General features: G+C 41.1%; 3 protein-coding genes across 7 annotated transcripts in view; 2 read left to right on the forward strand and 1 right to left on the reverse strand.

Moving 5' to 3' along the window:
- LOC109811247 (callose synthase 7) overlaps positions 1 to 3,660 on the reverse strand; it is a 53,865-nt gene extending 50,205 nt beyond the window's left edge. For 4 of the 5 annotated variants that reach the window (XM_083068440.1, XM_020374926.3, XM_020374928.3 and 1 more), the window contains exons 1-6: positions 2,901 to 3,660; positions 1,840 to 1,940; positions 1,588 to 1,700; positions 1,418 to 1,505; positions 1,219 to 1,329; positions 970 to 1,110 (exon numbers count right to left, since the gene is read on the reverse strand). In XM_083068440.1, the coding sequence (XP_082924566.1) occupies positions 970 to 1,110; positions 1,219 to 1,329; positions 1,418 to 1,505; positions 1,588 to 1,700; positions 1,840 to 1,940; positions 2,901 to 3,114 (768 nt within the window). In that variant the 5' untranslated portion in view covers positions 3,115 to 3,660. The remainder of the gene's footprint in view (positions 1 to 969; positions 1,111 to 1,218; positions 1,330 to 1,417; positions 1,506 to 1,587; positions 1,701 to 1,839; positions 1,941 to 2,900) is intronic. The other variant, XM_020374927.3, reaches the window with a different exon arrangement.
- A 2,661-nt stretch (positions 3,661 to 6,321) lies between these two features.
- LOC145955038 (uncharacterized) lies at positions 6,322 to 7,422 on the forward strand. Its single transcript, XM_083069735.1, has 2 exons — positions 6,322 to 6,815; positions 6,912 to 7,422. The coding sequence occupies exons 1-2, from the start codon at positions 6,322 to 6,324 to the stop codon at positions 7,420 to 7,422; spliced, it is 1,005 nt and encodes a 334-aa protein (XP_082925861.1).
- Positions 7,423 to 7,895: 473 nt separating this feature from the next.
- On the forward strand, positions 7,896 to 8,885 carry LOC145955040 (uncharacterized). Its single transcript, XM_083069736.1, has 3 exons — positions 7,896 to 8,173; positions 8,277 to 8,351; positions 8,438 to 8,885. The coding sequence occupies exons 1-3, from the start codon at positions 7,896 to 7,898 to the stop codon at positions 8,883 to 8,885; spliced, it is 801 nt and encodes a 266-aa protein (XP_082925862.1).
- The last annotated feature ends 9,824 nt before the right edge of the window (positions 8,886 to 18,709 follow it).

Raw genomic sequence — 18,709 nt, forward strand, 5'->3', positions numbered from 1 at the left:
TATCATCAACCAAGCAGATTTTCCATATTCTCAAGATTTATGATTCCCATAAATTATGAATTTTAGCATGGTTGAATCAAGTTTTAACTCATAGAAACTTCCGAGTTTATGACTTTGGGAAGCTCAACCTATTCAACTCGTATGCAAACTCGTTTTCCACTAAATTCGCGCTATCAAGCAAAATTGCACAAACTCAGCCAAAATCGCGAGTTTGTTGTGATTCTACATGTCTACGAGGTTCACTTAGAAAAACCCCAAAACAACATGGAGACCCTCGTTTCTCCTTAGGTTTTCTTTTCTTATCATGATTTGCTCGTCTCTCTTGATCGTGACTGCAGAACGAACCCAAAACCCATTGGGATCTGTTCGTCGGCATCGTTGCGTCAGGGCTTGCTCGCTTGTTCGTTGGTCAGAGTCACGTTCTCTGGTCGGGATCGCATTTGCTGGTCAGCATCTCTGTTCTCCAGTCAGCGTCCCCCGTTCCGTGGTCATTCTCATCGTGTGGTGTTTCTGAAGTTCTCGTTGTCCCTGATGCCGCTCAAGTCAATTTTTATTTGTTACCATTATGAACTTGTGTCTTGCGTGAAACTATGCATGATTTGCTACTAAACTTAACTACTCTATTATTGAAATTTGTTATTTTACTTTACTATGAAATTGAAATGTTTAATTATTATATTATTTATAGGTATTTTAATATATTTTTATATTAAGTAAACACAAATGAGTTTACGATTCGAGTTTAGAGGATCTCAACAAGTTTACGTAAACTCTTGATTTTGACAACCTTGATTTTTAGGCATGAAAAATCTTGTCATATACTAAACACTACCTTGAAAACTCAAGTCTGATGGATTAATAACAAGTGTTGCACTTAGTTATCTCTCACCTAAAATTGTAACCAAGACAATATCCGATCAAAGTGAAATTAGGAAATAGAAGGGAAAAGGGGAGAATATTCATTATTACCTGAAACCCAAAAACTGAGGCAATCCAATCAAGTATATCATTCACTTTTTTAAGCCTCTCCATAGGCATTGTAGGTCTTGCACGAATTACTGGAATTGGAAGATTATCCACCCTACATATAGCATCAATTGCTGCTTTGATCTATAATTTTCAACAACAAAAAAAGCAGATTAAAAATTTAAAATATCAGGGTGATTATATCATTAGCAGATGTAAAACAAACAATGCATATATCCCAGATTCGCAAACCTCAGGAAGTTCCATGATTGCTGGTTTAACACCAAGACCATATAGTGGAAGGATGTTATAGCGTTCATATTGTCCCCTCATCTTCTCAACATCCTCAGCATATCTTTTTGTCTGGCAATAAAACAACATCCTTAGTCCGTGTATCTTTAGAAGTATTTTACAAATTTTAGTCATGGTAGCCTAATCAAGCAACAAAAACCTTATCCTCAATTTTTCCAAGAGGTACCACAGTCTTCAGCGCTTCATACAATACAGTGGCAATGTGAACATTGTTAGCCATCTCCTCCCTTCAAGAGAAACATGAGAAGAATAAGACATTATAACACAATCCACAAAACTTGCAAGCACAAGTTTAAGATCAAGCCCCACGGTCTCTGGGTAAATTCTCCATCACGGATTTTCTTTTCATAGAATTGTTGGTAATAGTCCTGCATCTCCCTAGGATCACTTCTTTTAACCAAGAATTCTGTATCCCAAGATTCCTGTCATGTTGAGATTAATATTTATGTATTTAATCAAGAGAAGGTATCATTATACCAGCTCATAGATACCAAAGACAAGTACAAAACAGCACCTTTAAAAACTTTAAGAACTGTAAGAAAATAAAATTAGCCAGTGTACCTTTTCAAGTTTGGACAATAGGTAGGTCTTGAACTGACGAACACCAAGCCCACTTGATGTAGGATCCGCCATATGGGCCAGCTCAAATGCATGGAAACGACCTAATTAAACAAGCAAAGAAACACCAGCATTCAGTACCATATAATCTTCTGCAAATATAAGTTAAAAACACCTTTGACATACTGAATTTAGATGTTGAATTCAAATTTTGGGATTACTGTCAGAGTAAAATTTCTCAAACAGAATCTACCTTCAGTATGATACTTTGCAGTAAAGGCTTGTTTGGATATATTTTGACTATATTTATTTTGCTATATCCTTTTTCTTTGGAGTGCTGTTAAACAGACCAAATTATTAGGTTCGCTGAAAATGCCCTTAGAAAAAAGTATTTTCAGTGAGTAGTTGAAGGCTCATCTCTCTCATGGAAGACTAGATAGAAATGATTAGTTTCTGCCAAATCAGAGACTTTGAAGTCTATCTATGAGATACCACGTGTTGGTTTTTTGAGAAATGAAGAAGTGCCCACTGGAGTTGAATCAGTAGCGAAACAAATTCAGACAAGTGACAACTATAGCCATAATCTTTCATAAACAAAAGCTTTTATAGCATATAAATGCCAGATGCATGTTTGAAGTAAAACATATGACAACAACTTTGACAAAGTATTTATAACATGCTTCAAAGCTGCTGCTCCTCTTATATTGATTCTTCGGTTGTTAGATTCTGATGTAAAACCAGCCATGAGTTTTATATATATGAGGAGATGGATTGTAAGAAAAATATTATGAGAAACTTTAATAATATATATATAAAGGTAAATTTTCCAAATTTCGTTAAAATTTAATTGTCTTATTTGTGTATGTGTTTCTATTTCTAATATGCCATATTTGGTATTTGTGTAGCTATGAAACTGTATGGGAAATTATTGAACAGAGGTGGGATACCCAACTTCACAAGCCTTTGCATACAGCTGCATATTATCTTACAAGTTTATGATTCTAGTCGAGTTTGACAACCTTAATGACAGGGGATTGTAACATGAATCATATAAAGATACTCACAAAGATAGGCAATTCTTGGATTCTCCTTTCTAATGGCATGGGCTGCTCTGAGAACAGGCACAAGCACAGAAAGCGAAGAAGGCACAATCTCAGTGTCCACAACACCTTCCTCGTCTCGGAAGTCGTCGACATTTATAGTATGAGCCCTCACAAACCTCTTTGTTGGCTGCCAATCTGTCTCATAAGGACCCTTCGTGCCACTTGTGCTGGCCATGGTCCTGCCACCACCAATGCAACAAGGTTTAAGCTTTTTCCCTCCTTCACCACCCAAACAGAATCACAACTATTGGGATGTGAGTGAAGGGCAGGGGAAGCTGAATTTTCAATTCTTTTGTAGTGGGGTAGAAGAAGGAGCCAAAAAGATTGATACTTTGATTGAGAGTCATGTTTTGGAATTTCCATATTAGGATGGGAGGAGGAGGAAGGGAAAATTATAATAAAAATAAAGAAGAAAAGAAAAAGGAAACAGAATGTGATGCAGATGCAACTTCTTTTCGCTGAGTTCTTTCTCTTTTGGTAATAAACAATTGAACAAACCAGAGATGAAAGGTCACTCTTAACAACCGGATTCCAATTGTTTATTTGTGAGAGAAATGAGAGGTGGTTCTATGAAATTGAAACTGCGATTTGACGAATATGTTGGTCGTACATGCCAAGAAACCTAATTAAGAACTTTGGAGTTGCCATTCAATCGTTGTGATTTTAGAAGAAAGACCCGTCCTGACATTTTACAGACACGGGCAAGGCGACAATAGATGAAGAGCCCTTATTCATATATATATATATATATATTATAAAATATAAATTCATAATTTATATTATTAATAATTTATATTATTAATAGAGGTGATTCTTCTTTTTTAAGGTATACATATATTTTTTATTTTGGTAAGGTTTAGTTTTAAATTAATCTAACTCGACTGAAAAATAAATGAAATCTAATTAAGGATTTGAATAAATATATATAATAAAATATTATATAATTTTTAATTTTTTAAAAAAATTATAGAATTATTTTATATATTAAAAAAATTTAATTTAATATTGTTAGTAAAAAATTGATATACAATATAAATTATTTAATAGAATTATTATGACTTGTACAGGTAGGATCATTCGGCCATACCTTTCGGCATGTCGCTCGACATAGCAGGTAGTCGAGTTGATTATGCTCGGGTCATTTTTGCGAAATTGTATGTCCACCTACATCAGATCGGCCCAGTTGGAGGCCGAGAAGGATCACGCCAGATCGGTTAAACTCACCATACCTGGTTGTCGACACTCGATCGACACCCCCGATGGCCGAAAGGCCTTGAGCGAAGTAATTCATAGAACCAGTAATCATCCTTAAGTAGTGATTAAAGATTAATCATGCGAATAAGCCAATTAAGGATGTATTACTTAATGAGGTAACCCTAGTGCAGGGTCCATGGAGGGCAAGGCCCATTAATGTCAATATCGAGGTAACGTCACTATTCATTCATTATTATCGATATTCGTGCTTATCCTGACTTGAGCGTCAGAATGCCTTTTGTAGGTACCCTCCCCCTCACTAGAATATTCACTTGGAGCTCTCATTCAGCCTTTAGAGTACGAGAAGATTACTAGTGTGCCTCTTAGACAAGTATATTTTGGCGCCCACCGTGGGGCAGAACCGAAAGCTCTAAGGCAACAGGCTAGGACTATGGTGAACACCAGGAAGACGAATATGGACGACCGCCGATCCGAGGATGAAGATCATGTGGAAGTAGTTGACGAAATGAACATCTCAGAAACCGTTCGACTATTGAAGGAAGAGATGGCCATCATGAGATAATAGAGGGAGAAAGATGTTAGCGAACTGTCGACCCTAAAGGCGGAGAATGTCGCACTAAAAAACCAAGATCCTTCAAGGAAGCCTACTCAGCCAACCCATACGCAAACACAAGGATCTTTCCAATCCCATGAGATCCACACCTCGGCCCCTTATGCTTCAGCCATAACACTAGAGAAGTTCCCATCCGCCATCCCTTTGGCCGATCCACCACCCTCCAGCCGATCAGTGGACATCGACACCCTTTCACCACATCCATCATGCAATCACCTTTATTGGACCATTAGAAATCCCTTATGATAGACAACTATGGTGGCACAACTAGGGATGGCAAAGTGGGCCATGGCCCGCGGGCCAGCCCGTTGGCCCGCCAAAAATTGGCGAGCCCGACCAACTATTTCAACCCGCCAACCCGTCAAGCCCACCCCGCCAAGCCCGCCAACCCGCCAGGCCAAATAGCGGGCTGGCCCGCCACAACCTGCCGGCCCGCATATATTTTTTTTTATAATTTAATTATTTTTATGTTTATTTTATTTTGATGTAGAAGATGAGGATGAAGATGATTAAGAAAAAAAGTAGAGACAACTTCTTTCAAGAGAGCTTCTAATATTCTTAAAATAAAAATTTAAAGTTAATTAATTGTATTTAAACTTGTTTTGTGGACTATCAAAAATTTAGTTTATAAATAATTTGTAAGTTTATAATTTGGTTTTGATTTTGGTGTAAATGGAATAATTTCTATTTGATTTTGTTTTAAGTTTGTAATTTGTTTTTGTTGAGCATATATTATGTACAATATGTATGCATTTTTAATTTCATATGGTTATATTTATTTATTTGTAGCATTTTTTTTATTTGACCATAAAATATTTTTTTTCCATTTTTTTTATTTTTATTTTTTGTAAGCGGGCCGGCTGATCTTAGGCGAGGCGGACCAGCATCTCCAGCCCGTTTTACATTGGCGGGCCGGCCCGGCCCACCCCGTTTTTGGCGGGCCAATGGCAGTCCGGGCCAAAACGGGCCGGGCTGGCCTGTTTTGCCATCCCTAGGCACAACAGACCCAGATGAGCATATCGATGTGTTTCTTACGCAAGTAACATTGAGTACCACCGATGACACTGTGATATGTCAGATTTTCCCGATGTCCCTAAAAGGCAAGGCCTTAAGTTAGTTCACTCGACTTTTGGCCAACTCGATTAACTCCTTTAATACTCTGGCGTCACTGTTAACCATCCAATTTGCGACCAGTCGGCCACACCAACTAATTTCCCTGTCATTGGTCAACATTCGACAAGATAAGAAGGAGTCACTTCGAGCCTTCATGGATCGGTTCAACAAGGCAGCATTAGAAATCCGAGACCTAATCTGACTGTAGCCCTCCACCTTCTCACTACGGCCTTGAAACCGAGGCTTTTTGTTAATAGTATCTGTAAGAAACCCCCTGTTAACAAGGACGATTTTCATCGACGTGCTGATAAGTACATGCAAATGGAGGAACTGGCCGATTTCTGCAATCAAGCCCGAGCTAAGCTTATTGGAAAGGTAAAGAAACCAGGATACTAACCCTTTCAAGGTCGAGGCAAAGATTTGACACTCTGGGAAAGGCCGATGCGAGGTCTGAAGTACTCTCATTACACCCCCTTGAATGCGAGTAGGGCGGAAATACTTGAACAGGCCCTTGCATCGGAGGTGTTAGCCATTCCAAAGAGAGCTTCAACTCCCCCACGTGCCGGCATGAACAAATCTTGCAGATATCATCGCAACCGTGGTCACTCCAACGAAGAGTGTTCAACTCTTAAGGATAAAATTGAAGATCTGATAAAGCAAGGTCAGCTTCAAAATTTTGTTGATCGGTCGACGTCATCTCGGCATGGTTATCAATCCCAACACCGTGACCAATACAGACAAGAGCGCTCTAAAAGACATCATCGCGAGCGTAGCCGGTCGAGGGACAAGAAAGAAGAGCCCCAAGCGTCTCATAGACGTGTCATTAACAAAATTGCAGGAGGATTTGCAGGAGGGGGCACAACCTTTTTGGCACAAAAGAGACATTTGCGCGCGGTTCAGGCGATGCATGCCATCAAGAGACGACTTACAAGAAGGTTACCAGCTATAACATTCACAAAGGCTGATTTCTAAGGTATCGACCCCGTTCAAGATGATCTGATGGTGATCAATATAGAAATACATAATTGCAGAGTTAAAAAAATGTTGGTAGATCAAGGCAGTTCGGTCGACATCTTACACTGGAATACCTTTAAGCAGCTCGGAGTTCTCGAAGAGGAATTAGTTCCTTACAATGAACCTCTTGTCGGCTTTTCAGGAGAAAGGGTCAACACCAAGGGATACATCAAACTTTTCACTCAATTTTGTTTCGATAAGAAGGAATATCGAGACATCCAAGTGAAGTACATTGTGGTACATGCCAACACGTCCTACAATATAGTACTTGGTCGGCCCTCATTGAACGCCCTAGGGGCCATTGTCTCAATGCCACACCTTGCGATGAAATTTTCATCTGATACAGGAAACATCCTTACAATACATGCCGACCAAAAATCAGCTCGGGAATGTTACTTTGCCAGCTTAAGAATAACCCGTTTGGAAGAAGAACCAAGATCAAGAAGAGTGAATGTTGTGACTCCTCTACCCTTAGCATCCCTCCCTTCAGCTTGGGATCTTGACCCGAGGCTGAACAACGATGAATGAGTTGAACCGATAGAGGACAAGTTAGCTTTGCAAATCGGTGAGCAAAAGTCTCAAGTCACATATATTGGGATCGGTTTATCAAAACCTGATCAGATGGCACTGAGTGCGGTAATTATAAAAAAATAAGGACCTCTTTGCATGAGTTCCTTGGGATATGCCAGGAATAGATCCTAATTTCATGTGTCACAAACTATCAGTCTGTCGTGAGGCCAAGCCAGTAACCCAATGAAAAAGAAAGATGGGAATCGAAAGAAAGTTAGCGGTGGAGGAGGAAGTCACAAAATTACTTGAGGCCTAGTTCATTTGGGAGGTGCAATACACAACATGGCTAGCAAATGTGGTCATGGTCAAAAAGTCGAACGAAAAATGGAGAATGTGCATCGATTACACCAACCTTAAAAAAGCTTGCCCAAAGGATGCCTACCCATTGCCAAACATTGCTTAAGTGCATAGACCCGGTACAAGCCGACTACATGTTAAGAGAAGTCCATGAAGGAATTTGCGGATCCCACTCGGGTGGAAGAACTTTAGCGGCCAAAGTACTAAGAGTCGTCTACTATTGGCCAACTCTCAAAAGTGATTGTGCACAGTTTGTCAAGCGATGGACATTTGCCTTATGGGGGATGGACATACTCGATCCTTTTCCCCTTGCTAAGGACCAATGCAAATTCCTGTTGGTTGCCATAGACTACTTTATGAAATGGACCAAAGTCGAACCACTTGCCACAATCACCACAAGCAATGTTCAAAAGTTCCTCTAGAAGAACATTATCACATGCTTCAGCATCCCCCATGCCTTTGTAACAGATAACGGTCTTTAGTTTACGGATCAAAAGCTCAACAAGTTTATGCAGGATATGGGTATTCGACACCGATTCACATCAGTCGAACACTTGCAGTCAAATGGGCAAGCCAAAGCTACAAACAAGGTGATTCTCGCGGAGTTGAAAAAATGCTTGGGTGACGCTAAGGGAACTTAGGCTGAAGAACTGTTGGAAGTGTTATGGGTTTATAGGTGTACTCCTCAATCCACAACAAGGGAGTCTCTCTTCCGATTGACATATGCCACCGATGCCATGATTCTTGTTGAAGTCGGAGAACCTTCCTTTCGTCGGCTAAATTTTGATGAGAACTCTAATGACACATCTCTCCGAGCTGAGATTGATGTGGTTGAAGAAGTGCGCAACAAGGCTTGGATAGTTGCACAAGCTTGCAAGCAAAGAATGACCCGAAGGTTCAATTCTACCCTCACAAAGAGGGAATTCAAGGAAGGTGACTTGGTGTGGAGAACACAAGGATCAGCAAGACAAAATCCACGAGAAGGGAAGCTAGCAGCCAATTGGGACGGCCCTTTCCAAATCAGACACAGTCTAAATAATGGAGCATACAAGCTCGAAGAGCTCTCGGGAAAAATCATCACCAGAACTTGGAATTTGACCCACTTGAAGACCTATTTTAGTTAAAAAATTTCATTGTAATATAATTACAAAAGGATGTATATACATGGGTGCACTCTTTTCCTTGATTGGTCTTTTCTCCCCTTATAAAAATATGAAAAGGGGTTTTGGCCGACAAGGTTTTTAACGAGGAACTAATCAATGAAATATACCATTTATTCTCATACTTAGCTGTTATTAAATATTTCAAAATAAAGGCTTCCCTCCCGAGTACCTACTCAGCCAAGGATGTGCCTTTAGATTCCACTCAAAAGGTTTCCCTCCCGAGTATCCGCTCGGCTAAGGATGTGCCTTCAGATTTCACTCAACAGGCTTCCCTCCCGAGTACCCACTAGGCCAAGGATGTGCCTTTGGATTTCACTCAATAGGCTTCCCTCCTGAGTACTCATTCGGCCAAGGATGTGCCTTCGGATTTAACTCAAAAGGCTTTCCTCCCGAGTACCCACTCGGCCAAGGATGTGCCTTCGGATTTCACTCAAGGCTTCCCTCTAGAGTACCCACTCGACCAAGGATATGCCTTCGAATTTAACTCAAAAGGCTTCATTCCCGAGTACCCATTCGGCCAGGGATGTGCCTTCGGATTTCACTCAAAAGGCTTCCCTCTCGAGTACCCACCCAAGTACCCACTCGGCCAAGGATGTGCCTTCGGATTTCACTCAAAAAGCTTCCCTCCCGAGTACCCACTTGGCCAAGGATGTGCCTTCAGATTTCACTCAAAAGGCTTCCCTCCCAAGTACCCACTCAGCCAAGGATGTGCCTTCGAATTTCACTCAAAAGGCTTCCCTCCTGAGTACCCACTCGGCCAAGGACGCACCTTCGGATTTCTCTCAAGAGGTTTCCCTCCCGAGTACCCACTCGGCCAAGGATGTGCCTTCGGTTTTCTTTTGCAACGCTTCCCTCCCGAGAACTCACTCGGCCAAGGATGTGCCTTCGAATTTCTTTTACAAGGGTTCCTTCCTGAGCACTCACTCGGCCAAGGATGTGCCTTCAAATTTCTTTTACAAGGTGTCTGTCCCGAGTACTCACTCGGCCAACGACTTTTGATTTTGTAAGATTTTCCTCTCTTATACTCACTAGGCCAAGGTTGATCTTTGAACTATTGAGTCTTGCGGCCAAAGCCATATTTGGTTAAGTTGATTGGCCGAAGCACATACAAGGTTCGCGGTTAAATTCAATTAGAGTAATCTCAAGTCATATCTCAATACTCACTGTTCGACAACAATACAATACAACTTTTTCAACAAAAGATATTTTGCATTTCAAATGTAAAGAGGACTCTATCGGACTGAAAGTACAAATGCTAATAAAAAGGCCTTTATCGGCCAACAACAGACAACAAATAGATCAAACACAAAGAGGCTTTATCGACCCAAAATACTAAAACCTAATTGTCATGATTTCCAATATCTTCCTCCTTGCAATTGTCCTCGGCTCCACCGTCATTCTTAGTGTCGGCATGAGTCTCCTTGTTTATAATCAGTTCAGGAGCAGTGGTTGTTGTCGGGGCCTCAACATCATGATTGGCCCCTTCTAGCATCTCCCCGAAGGACATGAAGACCCCTCAATAAAACTCCCGACTCATGTCAAATTGAAAGTCCACTAGAAGATCGCAAAAGGACTTCGCCTACCGAACGACCTAAAGGAACCCAGCCTTATGTTGAGCAACAATACGCTCTTTGGCTTCCTCCTTGAAGTTTTCTAGTTCGACCTTGACCCGTTCGACCTCCTCCAACTGGGCCTGCCCTTCATTCGACGCCTTTTGGAGCTTCAGGTGGAAATTATCATTTCCTAGTGCCGGTCAAGCACAGACAAAACTGTTACCCAAATTGGTAACTCTAACACGAGGATCAAAACTCCCCGTCTCGCAGCAGACACCTCAACTCCAAGCTAGCCCTGACCTGCTCCCATACCAAGTATGATCATCGCAGTTCCACCACATGGAAAACAGAAGGGTAAGCTAGAATCACAAATCAATCCTACAAGTATAGAACAATAATCTATACTACACAATCATCCAACTACCAATCATATTCATAGAGTCACACCATACACTCTATCCAATACTACTCATGCATAAAGTACAATCCACCAATCATGAAGTCAAAGACCACACTTCATCATATTAATAATCAAGCAATAAATGCATCTCATGACAGATATCAATGCATATCAATCATCTAACGCGTCGTTACGCATACACCTAGGAGATCTCCATAACAATAGAGTTGTATAAGTGACATTCCATCCTACCGAAATCACCCCAACCGTTTTCACGCCCAATGCGCCCGCTCAATCATAGCTAAACAGGATATAATCCTCACTCGGGTTTACTCAGATGATGTCACTTACACAATTGGAAGTCCAGATCCACCGTCAGGTATAACACAGCTGGGTACAGGCTTACCACGACCTTGGCATGCATAACTAAGTTAATAGTGGAGTTCGCCCACCGACTATCCGCAAGGATCCACGCACCTTCCCGAGTACTTGGTTAAGGGAATAACCCTCGACCTCATACCCCGCTCCAACACTAGCTAAGGACTTAGAGGAGACTCACCTAATACCTAGTGGCCTATCTGAGCACCACTCTCCCAAATCCAGTGGCCTCCCTAAGCACCACTCTCATATATCAGTGGCCTATCCAAGCACCACTCTCAAGAGACTCTATGTGAGCTCTTCCAGTTCGAAAATATTTTTCCTCTCCTCAAGTCCTAGGCTAGACTCAAGCCATAGGCATCACATGCAATCATGCATCATACATCATAATGGTCTGCCCACCATCATGATCAACAATCATACACATGTCATAAGACATCACATGCAATAATGCTTCATACATCATAAATGGTCTACCTACCATTATGATCAATAAACATACTCATATGAACATATGCACATGTCATATCATATTCAAACATTCATACATATCATCACAAAGCATACATATGAATCATACCGCACCATACATCACATATCATACATACATGATCTAAAACTTCAACTTTAAACATGCATAAGCATTAAGTTATTCACAAACATGTTCACGCCTGGCGGAGCCTGAGCTCGCCTAGCCTAATCCCAACCTGAGAGTCCTAAAACTCATCCATACCCGGTGCGTTCAACTCACACTCGATGTCCTTGAGACAGAGACTCCTAAGGGTCTCCACGCCTGACGCAACCAAATCACGCCTGGCCCAACATCCAATCCGAGAGCCCTAAACTCTTTCACGCCTGGTGCACTCAACCAGCGCCCGACCTAAAACCTAGTCAGAGAGTTCAAAACTCTCATCCAAACTTAACAAATTCAGCCACATGCAAACACAAAACACAATACATAGGCTCCATACAACTCAAAATAAACTTAAATCTCACATGCATCCAACCTATGCATCAAAATCATCAAAATCCTCTTTTTTCTCAAAACCCCAAAAAATGAGATTTTCTTCAATCCATCTATGGATTCTCAACATTCATGCATCAATTGAGTTTCTAAACTCACATGCAACCTACACAACAACCATTCTAGCTTCCCTTACTTGAAGATCGGCTCAAAAAGCCAATAATTGTAACGAAATAGAATTCATTTCCAAAGCTCAACCCGGAACTTCAATCCTCCCAAAGCAAGCTTTCTAATCTGAATTTCAAGAAAAGACAGAAGGAGTTAGTGATCTAGAGGAGAAAAGGAGTCAAACAGAGAAATTTGGGAGAGAAAGGAGCTCACTGACCCATAGACCTTCTTGTTAGAAAAGAATGGCACAATCCAAGAGGGGGGGTGAATTGGATTTTATGACCCTTTAAAAATTATCAGAGTATTTAAGATCTTTATTTCACTTAAACTTTTCTAAGACTGAATTTTTCAAATGAAGCTCTCTTAAAGACTTGTTATGAAAGTATGAATGCAATATGCTTTCTTGATTACAAAATTGTGATGTTCAAATATAATGTTCTAATTCAGATTTAAACCAACAATTTTCACATACACATGTTAATCAAGAATTATCATCTTTAATGTTCAATCAAGCAATTACTCAAAGTAAAATATAAGGAAGAAGAAGATTGCACAAGTCTTTTATACTAGTTCAGCCACTCCACATGTGACCTACATCCAGTCCTTAATCAACACCTGATTAAGATTTGTTCCACTATCTTAAGCAAGAAGGTTTACAAGCACACACACATGCATATACTTCAACAAAAAAGATAACCACTTTCTTGACCCCAAGAAAGCACCCCTTGTAGAACCCACTACAAGAAACCTTACCACTTGAGAAACCCTTCTCAAGATTTTTACAAAGATTCACAAAGAATAAAGGAACGAATTCACCTGGAATTCTTGAAGCAAATCTTAATCTTCCCCTTTCAAGATATGATGATGATGATGATCTCACAAAGTTTTTCACAAACGTTTTTACTCTTGGATTTCACAAAGAAAACTCTCCAAGATGTCACAGAGACTCCACAAAAACGTTTTTCACAATTTGATTATCAGTTCTAGCTTTTGTCTGAAGTTTCTCAAAGTTCAAACTATTTATAAAAGTTTCAGACGCAGATAATCGATTATTTTAAAGAATAATCGATTATTTTGTTCTTCAGGTTTTCTGGAAACCAACCAAGAACAATATAATCGATTATTTTGCTGGATAATCGATTATTCTAGAGGGTTGTTTCTGGGATAATCGATTATTTTGGCAAATAATCGATTATTGCAGCAAGGCATCCCATTTTGCCTGTTGCTGAAATAATCGATTATATTTAACGATAATCGATTATTTTGAGTTAGTTTTTAAAATTTCGTTTTTAAGTCTCAAAATAACTTTCCAATCTTTTCACTCATCATCACATACCTCTACTTAACTTTAGATATAGATTTGCTTATGCACAAAGCATACTAAGCACACATAATATAAAAACTTATTCAAAACACCTTCATTTCTAAACTCTATTACATTGCTCCATTACATAGCATTTTCTTGACTTTTCTTTGACTTTGTTTTTGTGCTTCCAAGTTGTAAGTTGTTGTTGTACAATTGTGTTGTGATCATCAAAACTCCTTTAGGTTTCAAGCTCTCCTAAGCTCAACACTTCTCTCTAAAACTTCTCTCTAAAAACTCACATTTTCTTGAAGGCCCCTAACCCCTATTTATAGATTTTTTGGACTGCCCCAGAACGGCCCGTATCGAGTTCGGAACGGCCCGTTCTGAACTCCCAAATCACGCACAAAATCCACGCCCAAAACGGCCCGTTCTGAAATCAGAACGACCCGTTCTGGGACTCATCCAGAATGGTCGTTCTCCCTCCGGAACGACCCGTTCTCCTTCCAGAACGGCCTATTCTCCAACCAGAATGGCCCGTTTTGGAATTTGGAACGGCCCGTTCTCCCTCTAGAATAGCCCGTTCTCAAATCAGTTTTATAGGTCAATTCAGCAGTTTGGAACAGCCCGTTCCAGTTTGGGAACGGCCCGTTCTGGGCTACTGAATCAACCATTTTTTTTTAACTATGTTACAAGAGTGGGGGGCACCACAATGGTGCTCTATGTCGACTCGGGCAGGGTAGGTTGCTTTAGCTTCTTGGTTTTTTGACTATCTCGAGCAACCTCTTTTGTAACATAGTAAGTTGTTTCAGAAGGCCCAAAATCCCAATATGGGTGATTTAGTAGCCCAGAACGGGTCGTTCCCAATCTGGAACGGGCCGTTCCAAACTACTAAATTGACCTGTAAATCGTAGTTGAGAACAGGCCGTTCTGAAGGGAGAATGGGTCGTTCCAAAACCCAAAATGGGCCGTTCTGGAGGGAGAATGGGTCGTTCCAATACCCAAAATAGGCCGTTCTGGAGGGAGTACGGGTCGTTCTAGATGAGTCCCAGAACGGGCTATTTTGATTTCAGAACGGGTCATTCTGCATGTGATTTTTGTACGTGATGAAAGGGTGCTGAACAGGCCGTTCCAGATTCGGAACAGACCATTCTGGCCACTCCGGAACTTCTATAAATAGGGGTTGTGTGGTTGAGGAGAAAGTGAAGTTTTTAAAGAGAAGGTTTAGAGAGAAGGACTCTAGGTCTGTGAGCTCTTTTCTCTCCCAAATTTCTCTGTATGATTCCTTTTCTTCTCTACATCACTAATTCCTTCTGTCTTTTCTTGAAATTCAGATTAGGAAGCTTACTTTGGGAGGATTGAAGTTCCGGGTTGAGCTTCGTAAGGAAATTCTACTTTTTCTCAATTATTGGCTATTTTGAGCCAATCTTCAGGTGAGGGAAGCTAGAATGTTTGTTGTTTAAGTTGCATGTGAGTTTAGAAACTCAATTGATGCATGAAAGTTGAGGATCCATGGCTGGATCAGAGAATTTGCTCATTTTTCGGGGTTTTGGGAAAAATGGGATTTTTGGTGAATTTGATGCATCAGATGGGTGCATGTTGATTTTGAGTTTGTTTTGTGTTGTATGGAGCCTATGCATTGTGTTTTTGTGTTTGCATATGGTTGGATTTGTTAGTTTGGATGAGAGTTTTAAACTCTCTGAATGAGATTAGGCTAGGCGTAGGTTGAGTGCGCCAGGCGTGGAAGAGCTTAGGGCTCTCGGGTTGGATGTTGGGCTAGGCATGATTTGGTTGCGTCAGGCGTGGAGACTCTTAGGAGTCTCTGTCTCAAGGACACCAAGCGTGAGTTGAACGCGCCGGATGTGGATGAGTTTTAGGACTCTCAGGTTGGGATTAGGCTGGACGAGCTTAGGCTGCGTCGGGCGTGAACATGTTTATGAATGAAATGATGCTAATGCATGTTAAGTTAAAGTTTTTGATCATGTATGTATGATATATGATATATGTTGAGGTGTGATTCATATGTATGCATAGGGATGATATATATGAATGTTTAAATATGATATGACATGAGTATATGTTCATATGTGTATGATTATTGATCATAATGGTGGGTAGACCATGTATGATGCATGATGCATTATTGCATGTGATGTCTTATGACATGTGTATGATTGTTGATCATGATAGTGGGCAGACCATGTATGATGCATGATGCATAATTGTATGTGATGCCTTATGGCATGAGTCTAACCTAGGACTTGAGGAAAGGAAAAATATTTTTGAACTGGAAGAGCTCACATAGAGTCTCTTGAGAGTGGTGCTTGGATAGGCCACGGATATATGAGAGTGGTGCTCAGGTAGGCCACTGAGTTTGGGAGAGTGGTGCTCAAGTAGGCCACTAGGTATTGGGTGAGTCTCCTCTAAGTCCTTAGCTAGTGTTGGAACGGGGTATGAGGTCGAGGGTTATTCCCTTAACCAAGTACTCAGGAAGGTGCGTGGATCCTTGCGGATATTCGGTGGGTGAACTCCACAATTGACTTGGTTATGCATGCCAAGGTCGTGGTAAGCCCGTACCCAACTGTGCTATACTTGACAGTGGATCTGGACTTCCAATTATGTAAGTGACATCATCCGAGTAAACTCGAGTGAGGATTATATCCTGTTTAGCTGTGACCGAGCAGGCGCATTGGGCGTGAAAATGGTTGGGGTGGTTTCGGTAGGATGGAATGTCACTTATACAGCTCTATTGTTAGGGAGATCTCCTAGGTGTATGTGTGATGACGCATTAGATGATTGATATGCATTGATATCTGTCATGAGATGCATTTATTGCATGATTATTAATATGATGAAGTGTGGTGTTTGACTTCATGATTGGTGGATTGTATTTTATGCATGAGTAGTATTGGATAAAGTGTATGGTGTGACTCTATCAACATGATCGATAGTTGGATGATGTGTAGTATAGATTTTATTCCGTACTTGTATGATTGGTTTTGAACTCTAGCTTACCCTTCTATTTCCATGTGATGGGACTACGATGATCATACTCGGTATGGGAGCAGGTCAGGGATAGCTTGGAGTTGAGGTAACCGTTGTGAGACGGGGAGTTTGATCCTCGTGTTCGAATTACCATTTTAGGTAACGGTTTTGTCTATGCTTGACCGGCACTAGAGAAAGATTTTTTTGGGATGACTGTACATATATGGAGTTCTATTTTGTATTTAAGAAACTTAGTTATTTTTATTCTTATCTATACCTATATGTATGAGTTATCCAACTTAATATTTCTCTTAGTTCACTAGTAGTAGTGCGATTCTACTAAGTGTAGAGACCATGGCAGGTCGTTACATCTTTCCCCTTATGCATCTTTCGGCGCTTATAATTCGAGGAGGGGGCAATCAATCATCTTGCTCTGCCCGGGGAGTGCGAGCAACTCCCAAACTACTACCACCCACTCCACTCTGCCTGGCCTGCTGCATCCGACCGGCCAGCAAGTTCTGAATGTTGAGCTCATCGGCACCTTTAGTCACCATAATTCTTGTAAAAACAACCAAGTCAACATCAATATGAATTTAGCGCACTCTCGAAATAGGACAGCTAACGCACCTATCAAATCATTCTCCCCCTTGTGGGATTCAACCAAGTTAATAAGAGCCTTCGTCGGCAAAGGCCGAGGAAGGCAAAGTAATAACTTTAGATCCTTCCGCTCTTCGGCCGTGAGAAGGTCTTTCAGCACGATTTCATACGATCGAGGAACGTGCCTCTAGTAAAATGGAAATAGACTTTTGTTGTCTTCACCACAGAAAAAATGTTTCCCGTTTAGTCGAATCGTCACCTGAAAGAACCTCGCTTTGAATGTCTTGTAAGAGGAGGTGAAGCTATCCAATAATTGTCGATCTCCTACTCGGCTTAAGGACACCCACTTTGCTAGGTCAAACGGCCTTGACGAATAAAAATACAAAAATAGCAGAGGTGAAGGTTTGATGCTAAGACACCGACATAAATGGTTGAAACCCTATATTTGAGCCCAACTGTTCGGATGTAGTTGGGTCAGTGCCACGTTCAACACCCTCAACACTCCCATGATAAACTCGTCAAACGGTAGCTTCACCTTCAGGTCTCGGAATAGGCAATCATATACATAGAACGAATCCATTCTTTCTGTATGCTTACCCAAACAAACCATATCGGGGTCCAAGAAGGCATTATTTCGGCACGGCTGAACGCCTATTGGGTATGGGTATTTTGAGGCATCAAACATCAAACTCTCATATACTCCCACAAGTTTGTGATCATCGACACGTCTCGGTAACGAGAGTAGTAGGATGTCACCTTGTTGTTCACCCATTCGAAGTCAGGCACCTCAAACAGACCATACTTTTGCCGATTCGAAACCCGCTTCGAATTTCAAACCACTGGGCTTCCACTAGTGGACGTTTCAACAAAATTACTCCCACTACCTGTAGGTATTTCGACCTGCATAGACAATATCTCTACACTCGGAGAACTGCTTGAGTCATTGGATGACAAATCTCGTACGAATGATCCTATTCAGAAAGTGCTGGTCGAAGAGCGATCAGACGAATCTGACATCTTAAACACGTACCGTTGTAGAAGCAAGTCCTTCATACGCTTAGCTGCGCACGAGAACTCGGTCGGTCACCCACAAAACTTGATCGGCTACAAATTCGGTCAGTTGCTCGCACACTCGTTCGGTCACTAAGGAATACGCGTAGTGGGCTCTACCACCATCATAAAATAGTCCAAAATTTAGGCGGGAAAATTCAAATGGAAAGATTGCCGCCCTTAGATCCTAAAGATCTAACGGTACAAATCGTGCGACCTTTCAACTCAACCATTTGGAATGTCAATCGACTCGATCGTTAAGAAATGACGTGGCCACATACTAACATTATTACCCTTGAAGATAGTTCTCTCTCTCCAAGGCTGGGGGGCAAGTGTACAGGTAGGGCCATTTGGCCATACCCTTCGGCATGTCGGTCGGCGCAGTAG

This window comes from Cajanus cajan, chromosome 2, assembly GCF_000230855.2.
Source record: "Cajanus cajan strain Asha chromosome 2, NIPB_CcT2T_4, whole genome shotgun sequence".
Taxonomy (NCBI): Eukaryota; Viridiplantae; Streptophyta; class Magnoliopsida; order Fabales; family Fabaceae; genus Cajanus; species Cajanus cajan.

Coding starts and splice junctions, on each gene's coding strand:
- LOC145955038 (XM_083069735.1), top strand. CDS start 6,322: ATGCGAGGTCTGAAGTACTCTCATTACACCCCCTTGAATGCGAGTAGG. Junction 6,816..6,911: donor AAGAGACGACTTACAAGAAG/GTTACCAGCTAT, acceptor ACATAATTGCAG/AGTTAAAAAAATGTTGGTAG.
- LOC145955040 (XM_083069736.1), top strand. CDS start 7,896: ATGTTAAGAGAAGTCCATGAAGGAATTTGCGGATCCCACTCGGGTGGA. Junction 8,174..8,276: donor ACCACAAGCAATGTTCAAAA/GTTCCTCTAGAA, acceptor AAGTTTATGCAG/GATATGGGTATTCGACACCG. Junction 8,352..8,437: donor AAGCCAAAGCTACAAACAAG/GTGATTCTCGCG, acceptor ATGGGTTTATAG/GTGTACTCCTCAATCCACAA.